This window comes from Oncorhynchus gorbuscha, linkage group LG03, assembly GCF_021184085.1.
Source record: "Oncorhynchus gorbuscha isolate QuinsamMale2020 ecotype Even-year linkage group LG03, OgorEven_v1.0, whole genome shotgun sequence".
Taxonomy (NCBI): Eukaryota; Metazoa; Chordata; class Actinopteri; order Salmoniformes; family Salmonidae; genus Oncorhynchus; species Oncorhynchus gorbuscha.
In genome coordinates this window covers 19,453,256-19,468,993 of record NC_060175.1, presented here as the reverse complement: position 1 = coordinate 19,468,993, position 15,738 = coordinate 19,453,256, and the positions used below count along the sequence as shown (strand labels likewise).

General features: G+C 42.1%; 1 protein-coding gene across 5 annotated transcripts in view; it reads right to left on the bottom strand.

Annotated features, from left to right (window-relative positions):
* Positions 1 to 15,738, bottom strand: part of LOC124027397 (plexin-A1-like) — a 404,375-nt gene that overhangs the window by 39,564 nt on the left and 349,073 nt on the right. For all 5 annotated transcript variants that reach the window (XM_046339848.1, XM_046339847.1, XM_046339840.1 and 2 more), the window contains 2 exons: positions 14,950 to 15,186; positions 2,931 to 3,074 (listed from right to left, as the gene is read on the bottom strand). In XM_046339848.1, the coding sequence (XP_046195804.1) occupies positions 2,931 to 3,074; positions 14,950 to 15,186 (381 nt within the window). The remainder of the gene's footprint in view (positions 1 to 2,930; positions 3,075 to 14,949; positions 15,187 to 15,738) is intronic.

The window sequence follows — 15,738 nt, the reverse complement described above, 5'->3', positions numbered from 1 at the left end:
CGCCACCACGTTGTCCACTGAGCAGGTGCCCACGCCACCACGGTGTGCACTGAGCAGGTGCCCACGCCACCACGGTGTGCACTGAGCAGGTGCCCACGCCACGCCACCACGGTGAAACTCTGAGACAGGTGCCCACGCCAATGGTGTCCACTGAGCAGGTGCCCACGCCACCACGGTGACACTGGGACAGGTGCCCACGCCACCACGGTGTGCACTGAGCAGGTGCCCACGCCACCACGGTCTCAAGCAAAAAACAACATCAGCAGGTGCCCACGCCACCACGGTTGTTTACTGAGCAATGGACATGCTACGCCACCACGGTGGCACTGTACTGTTGCCCACGCCACCACGGTGTGCACTGCCTGGGACCTGTCTGTTGATAAGCTGAGCAGGTGTTCATTTCAATACGGTAATGTCCGTGGAGCATTTGCCCACGAAACGGTGTGCACTGGAGCAGGTGCCCACGCCACCACGGTGTGCACTGGCAGGTGCCTTTCTTACGCCAAACCATTTTACGGTGATGCACAGAGCAGGTGCCCACGCCATTAGGATGTGCAAAGAAGCAGGTGCCCACGCCACCACGGTGTGCACAGACAAATGCCCACGCCATTGCCACCACGGTGTGCACTGAGCAGGTGCCCACGCCAACGGTGTCATTTTGACAGTTATATTCATTATAATGCCATTATTGCAGGTGCTGATTTTCACCATTTATCAATAAAATTACATTTTGGAGCTCACGGTAATGATGTTTAGGCTACTGATGTTTGAGCATTTGACCATGCCACCACGGTGTGCTGACCACGCAGGTGCTTGCGCCACCACGGTGTGCTTGCTGACCACGCGCCACCACGGTGTGCACTGAGCAGGTGCCCACGCCACCACGGTGTGACTGAGCAGGTGCCACGCCACCACTGTGCACTGAGCAGGTGCTTGCGCCACCACGGTGTGCACTGACCACGCAGGTGCCCACCCACCACGGTGTGCCACTGAGCAGGTGCCCACGCGTCCACCACGGTGTGCACTGAACAGGTGCCCACGCCACCACGGTCTTGGTATCCCAGGTGCTTGGCCACCACGGTGTGCACTGAGCAGGTGCCCACGCCACCACGGTGTGCACTGAGCAGGTGCCCACGCCACCACCAAATGAAACTCTGAGACAGGAGAGAGGAATGGAGGACACCGTTTGGATAGAAACAGCCGGTGACAATTCTACGGGACAATTATCCGCACAAAATATCGTCACTGAGAGAGCAGGCACTACATCTCAAGCAAAAAACAACATCAGCAATGTACTTACCAACTTTGGTTGTTTATGTGAAATGGACATGCTACAGCACATAAGGCACTGTACTGTTGGGCATAGGGAGCAAGGAGACACTGCCTGGGACCTGTCTGTTGATAAGCTGGAAGTGTTCATTTCAATACTTAATGTCCGTGGAGCATTTGGTGGAAAGAGTGTGTATATGGAACATTTCTGGTCATGTATGGGATACCTTTCTTAAGGGAAACCATTTTACGGGATCGCTTCAGAGAGATCATGTGTTACCTCCATTAGGATGACGAAGAAACGAGAACACGAAGCCTGGAAACAGACAAATTCGCCATTGTATCCCACGTATAAATCGTTTACTATTTTTAACTGCTGTCATTTTGACAGTTATATTCATTACAATGCCATTATTGCTTTTGTGCTGATTTTCACTATTTATCCAATAAAATTACATTTTGGAGCTCATAATGATGTTTAGGCTACTGATGTTTGTATCATTTGACCATGTGACCATGCGTCTTGCTGACCACGCGTCTTGCTGACCACGCGTCTTGCTGACCACGCGTCTCGGTATCCCACGCGTCTTTGGTGACCACATATCTTGCTGACCACGCGTCTTGCTGACCACGCGTCTTGCTGACCACGCGTCTTGCTGACCACACGTCTTGCTGACCACACGTCTTGCTGACCACACATCTTGGTGACCACACATCTTGCTGACCACACATCTTGCTGACCACACATCTTGCTGACCACACATCTTGCTGACCACACATCTTGCTGACCACACATCTTGCTGACCACGCGTCTTGGTGGTTTGGGTATTTTTTTTACTGTGATATTATAAAAATAATTTGTTACCGTGTTTCAACACATATGCTTTTTGTTTCATAGTTGTAACAAAGGCACTCCACAAATAAAATTGATTGAACATTAGAATGTTTGTTTTTACATTTAGCCTACAGTAACATAAACTAATGAAAATTAACACATGCTAATGTTATCTAAGATCTTCATAAACAACACCAAATGTTTATTTTTGCGATAGCAGTTATGAAATGTATTAATTACACTGTTAGACTGCTCATTAGCTTGATGGGGGTTGCCTCGAGGCCCAGCGGTTCTAGTATTAAAGGGATGAATAGAGAGGAGGATAGACAAGAAGTGGCAAGAGGAACAGAGGAAAGAATAGAGAACATAAAGAGGGGTATATGATGTAAGGAAAGAGGAGACTGTTATATTGAAAAAGTATAGATGAGGGAGGAGGTAAACAGAAAACCCAAGATGAGCAAAAAGCAGAGGTTAGGTGAGGAGAGATGTAGTGAGATGAAATGCTAAATGTGAAAAGAATATGATACGATACGGTGTTATACAATGCCACATCAGACAACCCAACATTACCCAACACAACATTACCCAACCAACTTAACATTACCCAAATCAACATTACCAAACCCAAGCCAGCATTACCAAGCCAAACCCAACATTACCAAGCCAAATCCAACATTACCAAGCCCAACCCAACATTACCAAACCTAATGTAACATTGTCCAAACCAATGTTATCCAACCCAACATTATCCAACCAGACATTAACCAACCCGACATTACCCAACCCAACAATGTCAAAGAGAGAGTGGATACAGTAGACTACTTACGGTAACTTTGTGTTCTCCGGTGAGGTTGGGCCACTCACAGAGCAGCTGGCTCTCTGACAGGGTGAGGACACAGGACGTGTCACCGATCAGCACCGTGTAGTTAAGACGAGAGTTACCAGGGGCTCCCGGGATCAGGTTCTTACCCTGAGAGACAGAGACAGACACACAACTGAAGAGAATGCATAGGTGAATAAGAACACACACTCTGTGTACACGCAAGCACACACACTCTGTGTATACGCAAGCACACACACCCTCTCACCAGTTATAGCCTGAATTCAAAATTGATTAAATATATATTTTTCTCTCACCGATCTACACACAATCACCCTATAATGACAAAGCAAAAACATGTTTTTAGAAATGTTTGCTAATTTATTGAAAATGATCATACAGAAATATCTCATTTACATAAGTATTCACATCCCTGAACAAATACTTTGTAGAAGCACCTTTGGCAGCGATTACAGCTGTGTGTCTTTCTGGGTAAGTCTCTAAGAGCTTTCCACACCTGGATTGTGCAATATTTGTCCATTATAATTTTCAATATTCTTCAAGCTCTGTCAAATTGTTTGTTCACCATTGCTCGACAACCATTTTCAGGTCTTGGCAAATATTTTTAAGAAGATTTAAGTCAAAACTGTAACATTGCCAATCAAGAACATTCACCGTCTTCTTGGTAAGCAACTCCAGTGTAGATTTGTCCTTTTGTTTTAGGTTATTGTCCTGTTGAAAATTGAATTCATCTCCCAGTGCCTGGTAGAAAGCAAATGGACCCAGGTTTTCCTCTAGGATTTTGCTGTACTTTGCTTTAGCCGTTCATTTTTTATCCTGAAAAACTCCAGTCAAATAACAAATACAAGCATACCCATTACATGATGCAGCCACCACTATGCTTGAAAATATGGAGAGTGGTACTCAGTAATGTGTTGCATTGGATTTTCTGCACTGCATTTTTTATTTTTTTGCAGTATTACTTTAGATGCCTTGTTTCTAACAGGATGCATGTTTAGGAATATTTGGATTCTGTACAGGCTTCCTTCTTTTCAGTCTGTAAATTAGGTTAGTATTGTGGAGTAACTACAATGTTGTTCCATCCTCAATTTTCTCCTATCACAGACATTCAACTCTAACTGTTTTAAAGTCAACATTGGCATCATGGTGAAATCCCTGAGCAGTGTCCTTCCTCTCCGGCAAATGAGTTAGGAAATAGATTTGTGGTGACAAGGTTTATTGATACACCATCCAACGTGTAATTAATAACTTCACCATGCTGAAAGCGTTATTCAATATCTTCTGTATCTTTATTTGTTATTTTATTTGACCCATCTACCAATAAGTGCCCCTCTTCGAGAGGCATTGAAAAACCTCCCTGGTCTTTGTGGTCGAATCTGTGTTTGAAATGTACTGCTCATTGAGGGACCTTACAAAACATTGTATGTGTGAGGTACTGAGATGAGGTAGTCAGTCAAACATCATGTTGGACACTTTTATTGCACGCAGAGTGAGTCCATGCAACTTATTATCTGACTTGTTATGCAAATATTTACTCCTAAACTTATTTAGTCTAGCCATAACAAAGGGGTTGAATACTTATGGACTCTAGACATTTCCAGCTTTTAATTTTTTATTAATTTGTATGAAACAGTGTTTGTATACAATGCAGTAACATACCTACATTGTACCTTATGAAAGCTACATGCAGGCTATAGCGTGTCTCAAGAATTCTTATATAGATTCTCATAAATTGACATATTTGTCGGAGGTAGATGCATTTTTTGTTGGAGAAAATAATTGTTCTTAGATCAATTGTTTTATCATTTGTTGAAGGCAGAATAAATGGTTACCTTTGTGCCTGTGTGGTCCAGTGGTTACAATAATGTATGCCAGAGTCAGCATGGGTTCACATCCAGCCAACTGCCCTTTGAGTCATGTATGAATGTCTATTTTTGATGCATTAATTCCGCATGGTTACAGGGTTAAAACGCAAACCATTCAAAGGTTAATAGGCATCACTTACTACAAGAGGTTAAGGTTAGGGGCAGGCTGTTTCGGGGAAGGCTTCAAACAAAATCATTTCATAGCATACTTAGGGCTTGCTATGGCATTGTGCCCTAAGCAGCGCGCTCTGGCTCCGAGCCTCATGAGTTCGTGCTCGGTACTGGGTGATCTAGTGACAAGCCTGAGCATGCATTAGGCCCACAAGTTAAATCGCATTTATTTCAATGTTTTCAACAAGTAAAATGAAGAGACTGATAATCAGAGAAAAGTTTCGCAGCAGCACAAACCACTGGACCACCCCAGGCAACTACTTAACTCAAATTTGACAGTTCATTCTTACCCTTAGGATACACTTGACACTTGTATGTTGTAGCCTACTGGAGACCAATATCCATCTTGTGTTATTAAACAATATACAGAACCAGTCAAATGTTTGGACACACCTCCTCATTGAAGGGTTTTTCTTTATTTGCACTATTTTTTACATTGTAGAATAATAGTGAAGACATCAAAACTATGAAAAAACACATATGGATTCAGTAACCAAACAAATGTTACAAAAAAATCTAAATATATTTATATTTGAGATTCTTCAAAGTAGCCACCCTTTGCCTTGATGACAGCTTTGCACACTCATGGCATTCTCTCAACTAGCTTGATGGGGTAGTCACCTGGAATGCATTTCAATTAACAGGTGTGCCTTGTTAAAAGTTAATTTGTGGAATTGATTTCCTTCTTAATGCATTTGAGCAAATCAGTTGTGTTGTGACAAGGTAGGGGTGGTATACAGAAGATAGCTCTATTTGGTTAAAGACCAAGTCCATATTATGGCAAGAACAGCTCAAATAAGCAAAGAGAAATGACAGTCCATCATTACTTGAAGCCATGAAGGTCAGTCAATTGGGAACATTTCAAAAACTTAGAAAGTTTCATCAAGTGCAGTCTCAAAAACCGTCAAGAGCTATGATGAAACTGGCTCTCATGAGGACGGCCACAGGAAAGGAAGACCCAGAGTTACCTCTGCTGCAGAGGATAAGTTCATTAGAGTTACCAGCCTCAGAAATTGCAGCCCAAATAAATGCTTAAAGTAAAAGACACATCCCAACATCAACTGTTCAGAGAAGATTGAGTGAATAAGGCCTTCATGATTGGATTACTGCAAAGAAACCACCACTAAAGGACACCAATAATAAGACGAGACTTGATGAGCCAAGATACATGAACATGAGACCGGTGAAAATCTGTCCTTTGGTCTGATGAGTCCAAATTTGAGATTATTGGTTCCAACCACCGTGTCTTTGTGAGATGCAGAGTAGGTGAACGGATGATCTCTGCATGTGTGGTTTCCACTGTGAAGCATGGAGGAGGAGGTGGGATGGTGCTTTATACTGGTGACACTGTCTGTGATTTATTTATAATTCAAGGCACACTTAACAAGCATGGCTACCACAGCATTCTGCAACAATACGCCATCCCATCTGGTTTGCGCTTAGTGGGACTATCATTTGTTTTCCAACCGGACAATAACCCAACACACCTCCAGGCTGTGTAAGGGCTATTTGGCCAAGAATTAGAGTGATGGAGTGCAGCATCAGATGATCTGGCCTCCACAATCACAAGACCTCAACCCAATTGAGATGGTTTGGGATGAGTTGGACCAGAGAGTGAAGGAAAAGCAGCCAACAAGTGCTCAGCATATGTGGGAACTCCTTCAAGACTGTTGGAAAATCATTCCAGGTGAAGCTGGTTGAGAGAATGCCAAGAGTGTGCAAAGCTGTCACCAAGGCAAAGGGAGACTACTTTGAAGAATCTCAAATATATTTTGATTTGTTTAACACTTTATTGGTTACATGATTCCATATGTGTTTTTTCATAGTTTTGATGTCTTCACTATTATTCACTTATAATCCACTGTATCACAATTCCAGTGGGTCAGAGGTTTGCATACACTAACTTAAACAGCTTGGAAAATTCCAGAAAAGTATGTCATGGCTTTAGAAGCTTCTGATAGGCTAATTGACATAATTTGAGTCAATTGGAGGAGTACCTGTAGATGTATTTCATTCCCTACCTTCAACTGTATATATATATAATATATATATATATATATAATATATATATATATATGTGTGTGTATATATATATATGTATGTATGTATATATACATACAAATATATATATATATATATATATACATACAAATATATATATATATATATACATACAAATATATATATAGATATATATATACATACAAATATATATATATATATATACATACAAATATATATATATATATACATACAGTTGAATTGGGAAGTTTACATAAACCTAAGCCAAATATATTTGAACACAGTTTTTTTCACAATTCTTGACATTTAATCCTAGTAATAATCCCCGTTTTAGGTCAGTTAGGATCACCACATTATTTTAAGAATGTGAAATGTCAGAATAATAGTAGATATAATTATTATTTCAGCTTTTTTTCCTTCCCACATTCCCAGTGGGTCAGAAGTTTACATAAACTCAAACAGTTCTATTTTTGTTTCATCAGACCAGAGGACATTTTTCCAAAATGTATGATCTTTGTCCCCATGTGCAGTTGCAAACCGTAGTCTTGCTTTTTTATGCTGGTTTCGGAGCAGTGGCTTCTGCCATGCTGAGTGGCCTTTCAGGTTATGTCAATATAGGACTTGTTTTACTGTGGACATAGATACTTTTGTACCTGTTTCCCCCAGCATCTTCACAATGTCCTTTGCTGTTGTTCTGGAATTCATTTGCACTTTTCGCACCAAAGGACTATCATCGCTAGGAGACAGAACGCATCTCCTTCCTGAGCGGTATGACGGCTGTGTGGTCCCATGGTGTCTACAATTTTTTTCTGAGGTCTTGGCAAATTTCTTTAGATTTTCCCATGATGTCAAGCAAAGAGGCACTGAGTTTGAAGGTAGGTCTTGAAATACAACAGGTAAACCTTCAACTGACATCATTTTCTGGAATTTTCCAAGATGTTTAAAGGCACAGTCAACTTAGTGTATGTACACTTCTGTCCCTCTGGAATTGTGATACAGTGAATTATAAGTGAAATAATCTGTCTGTAAACAATTGTTGGAAACATTTCTTGTGTCATGTACAAAGTAGATGTCCTAACCGACTTGCCAAATCTATAGTTTGTTAACAAGAAATTTGTGGAGTGGATGAAAAACCAAGTTTTAATGACTCCAACCTAAGTTTATTTAAACTTCCGACTTTAACTATGTGTGTGTGTATATATATATATATATATATATGAAATGAGGGTTTTTGATGTGTATGGCTGCATTTCAGATACATTTTTGTATTGATGGGGACTTGCGCTGCATCTCATAGGCTGAGGGGGAACCAATTAGGGCAAATAAACTCTCCAAACACACGTCCCCGTCCCCCTCCCCTTACACATGAGGCATTGCAGGGAGAGGAATTAAATGTTTGGAAAGTCTGATGCACATCTAATTGATCCACATTCCCGTTTCATGTTTTCCGGCATCTCCGAGAAATGGAAGACGCAGCAATCAAAGGGTTGTAGGGTTCATTATGAAATTGGTATTTAAATGGTTTCTGATAGACTAGAAGACAAAAAAGCTTATTTCATATATAAAATATCCACACACAACATCATAGACTGACAAAACACAAGTTTTGTCCAACACCCCTGCACACCCCTGCCTAAGCTACACAAGAACATGGACAGCCTTCTGGTCAGACCCATCATCTCAGGGATTGGGAGAATAACTGAGAACATCTCACTCTATGTTGACCATCACCTGAAACCCATTGTGTCAAGCTTGCCATCTTATCTCAAAGACACAGCTGAACTCGTGAGGTTGGTGCTCACGACTTTGCCTCCTTCCTGCAGTGTAGCTGGACCACCATGGGCACAAGGATGGCACTCAACTTCTCTAACCTGCAAAAACATTGCATTGCACAGTACCCCGCACCCTGAGGACCAACCTGTATAGTGGATCACATGGTCTCTCACTACCAGCTGATATAGGGCATGTCTTCCCCGGGCCCTATGTGAATTGGTGCATTCCCTTTGTGTAATTATTCTGATGAAGGCCGTAACGTTCATGTTTTAATATTGCTTAAATAAAACAAATAATTGTTAATGAGGAACGAGTGTTGTGCCTTTTACTTTTCAATTAATATAAAACATCCATGAAATATCACAGTTCGGCCAGTACCATACAAAAAATAATTATTGTCGACCAATCGACAATCGATTGGTCGATATTTTAAAATGTTTATTTGTCCATATATAGACATCCTATGTGTTTTAATCAAATCAAACATATACACTGAGCTTGTCTGATGGTTTAAGCACACTGTTTGATTCAATAATTAATACACACAAATGACAAGGGGGAGTCTGAACGCAATTGATTTGATTGTGCCGGGCTGGACTCAGACTTGCAGCTCTGTGTTAAAAAACAAATGACAGTGAGTGACTGTGTGACTAACAGTTGTTGTCTCTATCTCTTACAGTGCTGCAGCGACCACCACAGAACATCAACAGTGTTTATAGTGTTGTCTCTCTCTCTCTTACAGTGCTGCAGCGACCACCACAGAACATCAACAGTGTTTATAGTGTTGTCTCTCTCTCTTACCCTGCTGCAGTGACCACCACAGAACATCAACAGCGCTCATAGTGTTGTCTCTCTCTCTCTTACCGTGCTGCAGCGACCACCACAGAACATCAACAGCGTTCATAGTGTTGTCTCTCTCTCTTACCGTGCTGCAGCGACCACCACAGAACATCAACAGCGTTCATAGTGTTGTCTCTCTCTTTCACCGTGCTGCAGTGACCACCACAGAACATCAACAGCGTTTATAGTGTTGTCTCTCTCTCTTACCGTGCTGCAGCGACCACCACAGAACATCAACAGCGTTCATAGTGTTGTCTCTCTCTCTTACCCTGCTGCAGCGACCACCACAGAACATCAACAGCGTTTATCGCTTTGTCTGTGTTGCTGAAGCTGCAACATAATTACAGCCATTTCTGATTGAAAAGTTCTGTTACCGAAATCCCTCTTTGTTTTAAGAAAAACCCTATTCCCTCAACCCTTACCTTCTTTATGTTCCACGTATGGATTTTTTTTTGTAAAGCCTAAAACATTTCTGAAATGGAACGGTTTATTTATTGTTTACGGTAATTATACAAGGGTCACTTAGTTATTTTATTTAAAAACTAAAATGCTTGATTGCATTTCAAATCATGAATGTCTCGTATGCTGTGTGATGACATGAACAAATACATGACTGATTGATTGATTGATTGATACAGCAGCCTGTATAAGTATTGAAATAAAGGCCTCAGTATACCTAGGTGTCTGGTTAGATTGACTGATTGATACAGCAGCCTGTATAAGTATTGAAATAAAGGCCTCAGTATACCTAGGTGTCTGGTTAGATTGACTGATTGATACAGCAGCCTGTATAAGTATTGAAAGGCCTCAGTAATGTCTGGTTAAATTGATACAGGCCTCAGTATAAAGGCCTCAGTATACCTAGGTGTCTGGTTAGATTGACTGATTGATACAGCAGCCTATATAAGTATTGAAATAAAGGCCTCAGTATACCTAGGTGTCTGGTTAGATTGACTGATTGATACAGCAGCCTATATAAGTATTGAAATAAAGGCCTCAGTATACCTAGGTGTCTGGTTAGATTGACTGATTGATACAGCAGCCTATATAAGTATTGAAATAAAGGCCTCAGTATACCTAGGTGTCTGGTTAGATTGACTGATTGATACAGCAGCCTATATAAGTATTGAAATAAAGGCCTCAGTATACCTAGGTGTCTGGTTAGATTGACTGATTGATACAGCAGCCTATATAAGTATTGAAATAAAGGCCTCAGTATACCTAGGTGTCTGGTTAGATTGTAAACTCATCTCCAATCCAAAATTAAATCTAGACCCCGCTTTCTATATCGCAAGAAAGCATCCTTCACTCATGCTGCCAAACATACCCTCGTAAAACTGAACATCCTACCGATCCTTGACTTCGGCGATGTCATCTATAAAATAGCCTCCAACACTCTACTCAACAAACTGGATGTGGTCTATCACAGTGCAATCCGTTTTGTCACCAAAGCCTGATCCACTACCCACCATTGCGACCTTTACGCTCTTTTTGGTTGGCCCTTGTTTCATACTCATCGCCAAACCCACTGGCTACAGCTTATCTACAAGTCTCTGCTAGGTAAAGCCACACCTTATCTCAGCTCAAAGGTCACCATAGCAGCACCCACTTGTAGCACGCGCTCCAGCAGGTATATCTCACTGGTCACCCCCAAAGCCAATTCCTCCTTTGGTCGTCTTTCCTTCCAGTTCTCTGCTGCCAATGACTTGAATGAACTGCAAAAATCTCTGAAGCTGGAGACTCATATCTCCCTCACCAGCTTTAAGCACCAGCTGTCAGAGCTGCTCACAGATCACTGCACCTGTACATAGCCCATCTGTAAACTGACCATCTATCTACCTACATCATCCCTATACTGTATTTATTTATTTATCCTGCTCCTTTGCACCCCAGCATCTCTACTTACACATTCATCTTCTGCACATATACCATTCCAGTGTTTAATTGCTATATTGTAATTACATCGCCACCATGGCCTATTTATTGCCTTAACCTGTTACTCCTACCCCCTACTTTTTCGAACATTCTGTTAAAAATCGCGCAACATTTCAGCGCCCTGTTACTCAGGCCAGGAATATAATATATGCATATGATTAGTATGTGTGGATAGAAAACACTCAGACGTTTATAAAACTGGTTAAATCACGGCTGTGATTATAACAGAACGTGCGTTTCATCGAAAAGTGCAGGAAAATCTGATCACTGAAAGTGGAAAAATATATCCATCCGCCACTTCAACCCATTGTTATGGGCGAACGACATTAAATAGGACTGAGGTTGCAGTACCTACAGCTTCCACACGATGTCAACAGTCTTGTCATTTGCCAATTCTTTGTTTCTTGGTCAAACGAACAAGAGACAGGCTTTTTCTTCAGGTCTCCGACCGGATATTTTGGTTGAGAAATACACTGACATTATTTCCAGACTGACCCCTATAGAAAACACTTCGTCTCGTGATTAATTTGATCGCTTATTAACGTTTACTAATACCTAAAGTTGCATTACAAAAGTATTTCGAAGTGTTTTGTGAAAGTTTATCGTTGACACGCAGGCGTCCCATCTAGACATCTGGAAATGCAAATGCGCTACGCTAAATGCTAATAGCACTCGTTAAAACTCAAACGTTCATTAAAATACACATGCAGGGTACTGAATTAAAGCTACACTCGTTGTGAATCCAGGCAACAAGTCAGATTTTTTAAATGCTTTTTGCCAAAAGCATGAGAAGCTATTATCTGATAGCATGTAACACCCCAAAAGACCCGCAGGGGACGTAAACAAAATAATTAGCATAGTCGGCGCTACACAAAACGCACAAATAAAATATAAAACATTCATTACCTTTGACCATCTTCTTTGTTGGCACTCCTAGATGTCCCATAAACATCACTATTGGGTCTTTTTTTCGATTAAATCGGTCCATATATAGCCTAGATATCGATATATGAAGACTGTGTGATCAACGAAAAAAATAGCGTTTTATAACGTAACGTCATTTTTTAAAATTAAAAAAGTTGACGATAAACTTTCACAAAACACTTCGAAATACTTTTGTAATGTCACGCCTTGGTCATTGTATTTTGTGTTTTTGTTATATGTTTGGGTAGGCCAGGGTGTGACATGGGTTTATATGTTGTTTTCATATTGGGGTTTGTAGTATTTGGGATCACGGGATCACGGGTGTTGTATAGGCTTGGCTGCCTGAGGCGGTTCTCAATTGGAGTCAGGTGATTCTCGTTGTCTCGGATTGGGAACCGTATTTAGGTAGCCTGAGTTCGCTTTGTATTTCGTGGGTGTTTGTTCCTGTTTCTGTGTTGTAGTCACCAGATAGGCTGTAATTAGTTTCACGTTCCGTTCTGTTGTTTTTGTATTTAGTATTCAGTTATTTCATGTACCGCGATTTATTTCATTAAAGTCATGAGTAACCTACACGCTGCATTTCGGTCCGACTCTCTTCTTTCAACAGACGAACGCCGTTACATGTAATGCAACTTTAGGTATTAGTAAACGTTAATAAGCAATCAAATTGATCACGAGGCGATGTATATTCTATAGCTGTACGTCTGGAAATAATGTCCGGGTAAATCTCAACCAAAATATCCGGTCGGAGACCGGAAGAACTGCGCTGCCTTGTGTCTGTTTGACCAAGAAACAAATCGTAGGCAAATGACAAGACTGTTGACATCATGTGGTATTGCAACCTCGGTATTGCAACCTCGGCCCCATTTAATGTGGATCACGTTTAACAATGTGTTGAAGTGGCGCATGGATATATTTTCCCATTTTCAGTGATCAGATTTTCCTGCACTTTTCGATGAAACGCACGTTCTGTTATAGTCACAGCCGTGATTTAACCAGTTTTATAAACGTCTGAGTGTTTTCTATCCACACATACTAATCATATGCATATACTATATTCCTGGCATGAGTAGCAGGGCACTGAAATGTTGCGCGATTTTTAACAGAATGTTCGAAAAAGTAGGGGGTAGGAGTTTACAGGTTAAATAAAGGTAAAACAAAAAGTCCATTTTTAAAAAGAAGAGGGGACAGGGATTCAAAGGCGTTGAGAATGGCTCTGGGGTAAGGTGAACATTTGGCTGTGAACTCGCTCTGAGGTTATCTGATGAGGGAATATGAGCAGGAGGCATATCTTTGGTGGATTTGAATAAATAAAAAATTTTCCTCACATTTTTTAGACAGTAGTTTTTCATAGGGTTCTCACCCTATCGTGGCACGGAATGGCACAGCTAACACCTTTTATGGTGTCGCCAAGTCTCAAACTATTCTGTTGCTAAGCCAAAAGCTCCAAGGGTAGTAGGGGACAAATAAATAGGGTCACCATTTCTGAATGAATGTTTTGAGAACACAAAGGCAATTTACATTTATATCAGTGTCATTCCAGAAATATATTGCATTGGATGCCGCTGGGAGGTTTTAACACTCATTTCTAAGTTGAGTTTGTTGGAGAGATTGAACTTTACAGTGAGATGGTCACATTGAACCTGGTGCCATACATACGTAATGTGTCATTTCTCATCCCTAAGATACATTTGTATCTCTTTAACCCTCCTTCACCCTGCTCATGCTCCATCAAAGGACTCTCCTTCACCCTGGGCCTCAATCTGCACCGCAGAACCCAACTCACTGATGGATTCTCCTCCCCCATTGGCCCCATCCTCCACCCAAGAAAATATCTCCTCCACCTTGGTTCACTTACTTACCTCCACCCTGCGCCACACAATAACACTCCTCCATTCTGGGACTGCTCAGAATCTCCCTCCTCCACCCTGCGCCACACAATAACACTCCTCCACCCTGGGACTGCTCAGAATCTCCCTCCTCCACCCTGCGCCACACAATAACACTCCTCCATCCTGGGACTGCTCAGAATCTCCCTCCTCCACCCTGCACCACACGCTTGACACAATAACCCTCCTCCACCCTGGGACTGCTCAGAATCTCCCTCCTCCACCCTGCACCACACTCTTGACACAATAACACTCCTCCACCCTGGGACTGCTCAGAATCTCCCTCCTCCACCCTGCACCACACACTCCACACGATAACACTCCTCCACCCTGGGACTGCTCAGAATCTCCCTCCTCCACCCTGCACCACACGCTTGACACAATAACACTCCTCCACCCTGGGACTACTCAGAATCTCCCTCCTCCACCCTGCACCACACGCTTGACACAATAACACTCCTCCACCCTGGGACTGCTCAGAATCTCCCTCCTCCACCCTGCACCACACACTCCACACAATAACACTCCTCCACGATGGGCCCCACTCTCCAAACCAGAGAAACACTTTTTCCACCATAGTCTCACCTTGAGGATGAGCGGGGAGCTGGGCTTGAGCTCCAGCAGCCCTGTGGAACTGAGCGGCTCAATCACAGGGTCTGGGTAGAAGCTGAATGTCTCGTTGACCACAAGCGTGGTGCGCACGTCGTCCATGACGAAGCCGATCTCGTCGGGATTGCTGCCTGTCTCTGAGAAACCCTTCTCAGAGAAGGCCAGAGAGGGCGCCAGACACATCATCACGGTGTTGCTGAGCACTGTGCAGTTCTGATGAATGAGAAGAGAGAGGATGTTGTATACATATATTCATTATGCACAGTACACTGACATGTAGTCAAAAGTGTATACACTGAGTGTACAAACATTAGGAACACCTTCCTAATATTGAGATGCACCCCCTTTTTCCCTCAGAAGTCTCAATTCGTTGGGGTATCGATTTTACAAGGTGTCAAAAGCTTTCCAAAGGGATGCTGGCCCATGTTCACTCCAATGCTTCCCACAGTTGTGTCAAGTTCGCTGGAAGTCCTCTGGTAGAGGACCATTCTTGATATACACAGGATACTGTTGAGTGTGAAAAACGCAGCAGGGTTGCAGTTCTGGATGCGACGGCACCGACTACCATACCCTGTTCAAAATCACTTAAATATTTTGTCTTGCCCATTCACCCTCTGAATGTCATACATACACAATCCAGGTCTCAATTGTAGACAACATGAGACAGTAAGGGGATATAAAGACTAGACAATATGAGACAGTAAGGGGATATAAAGACTAGACAATAAGAGACAGTAAAGGGATATAAAGACTAGACAAAATGAT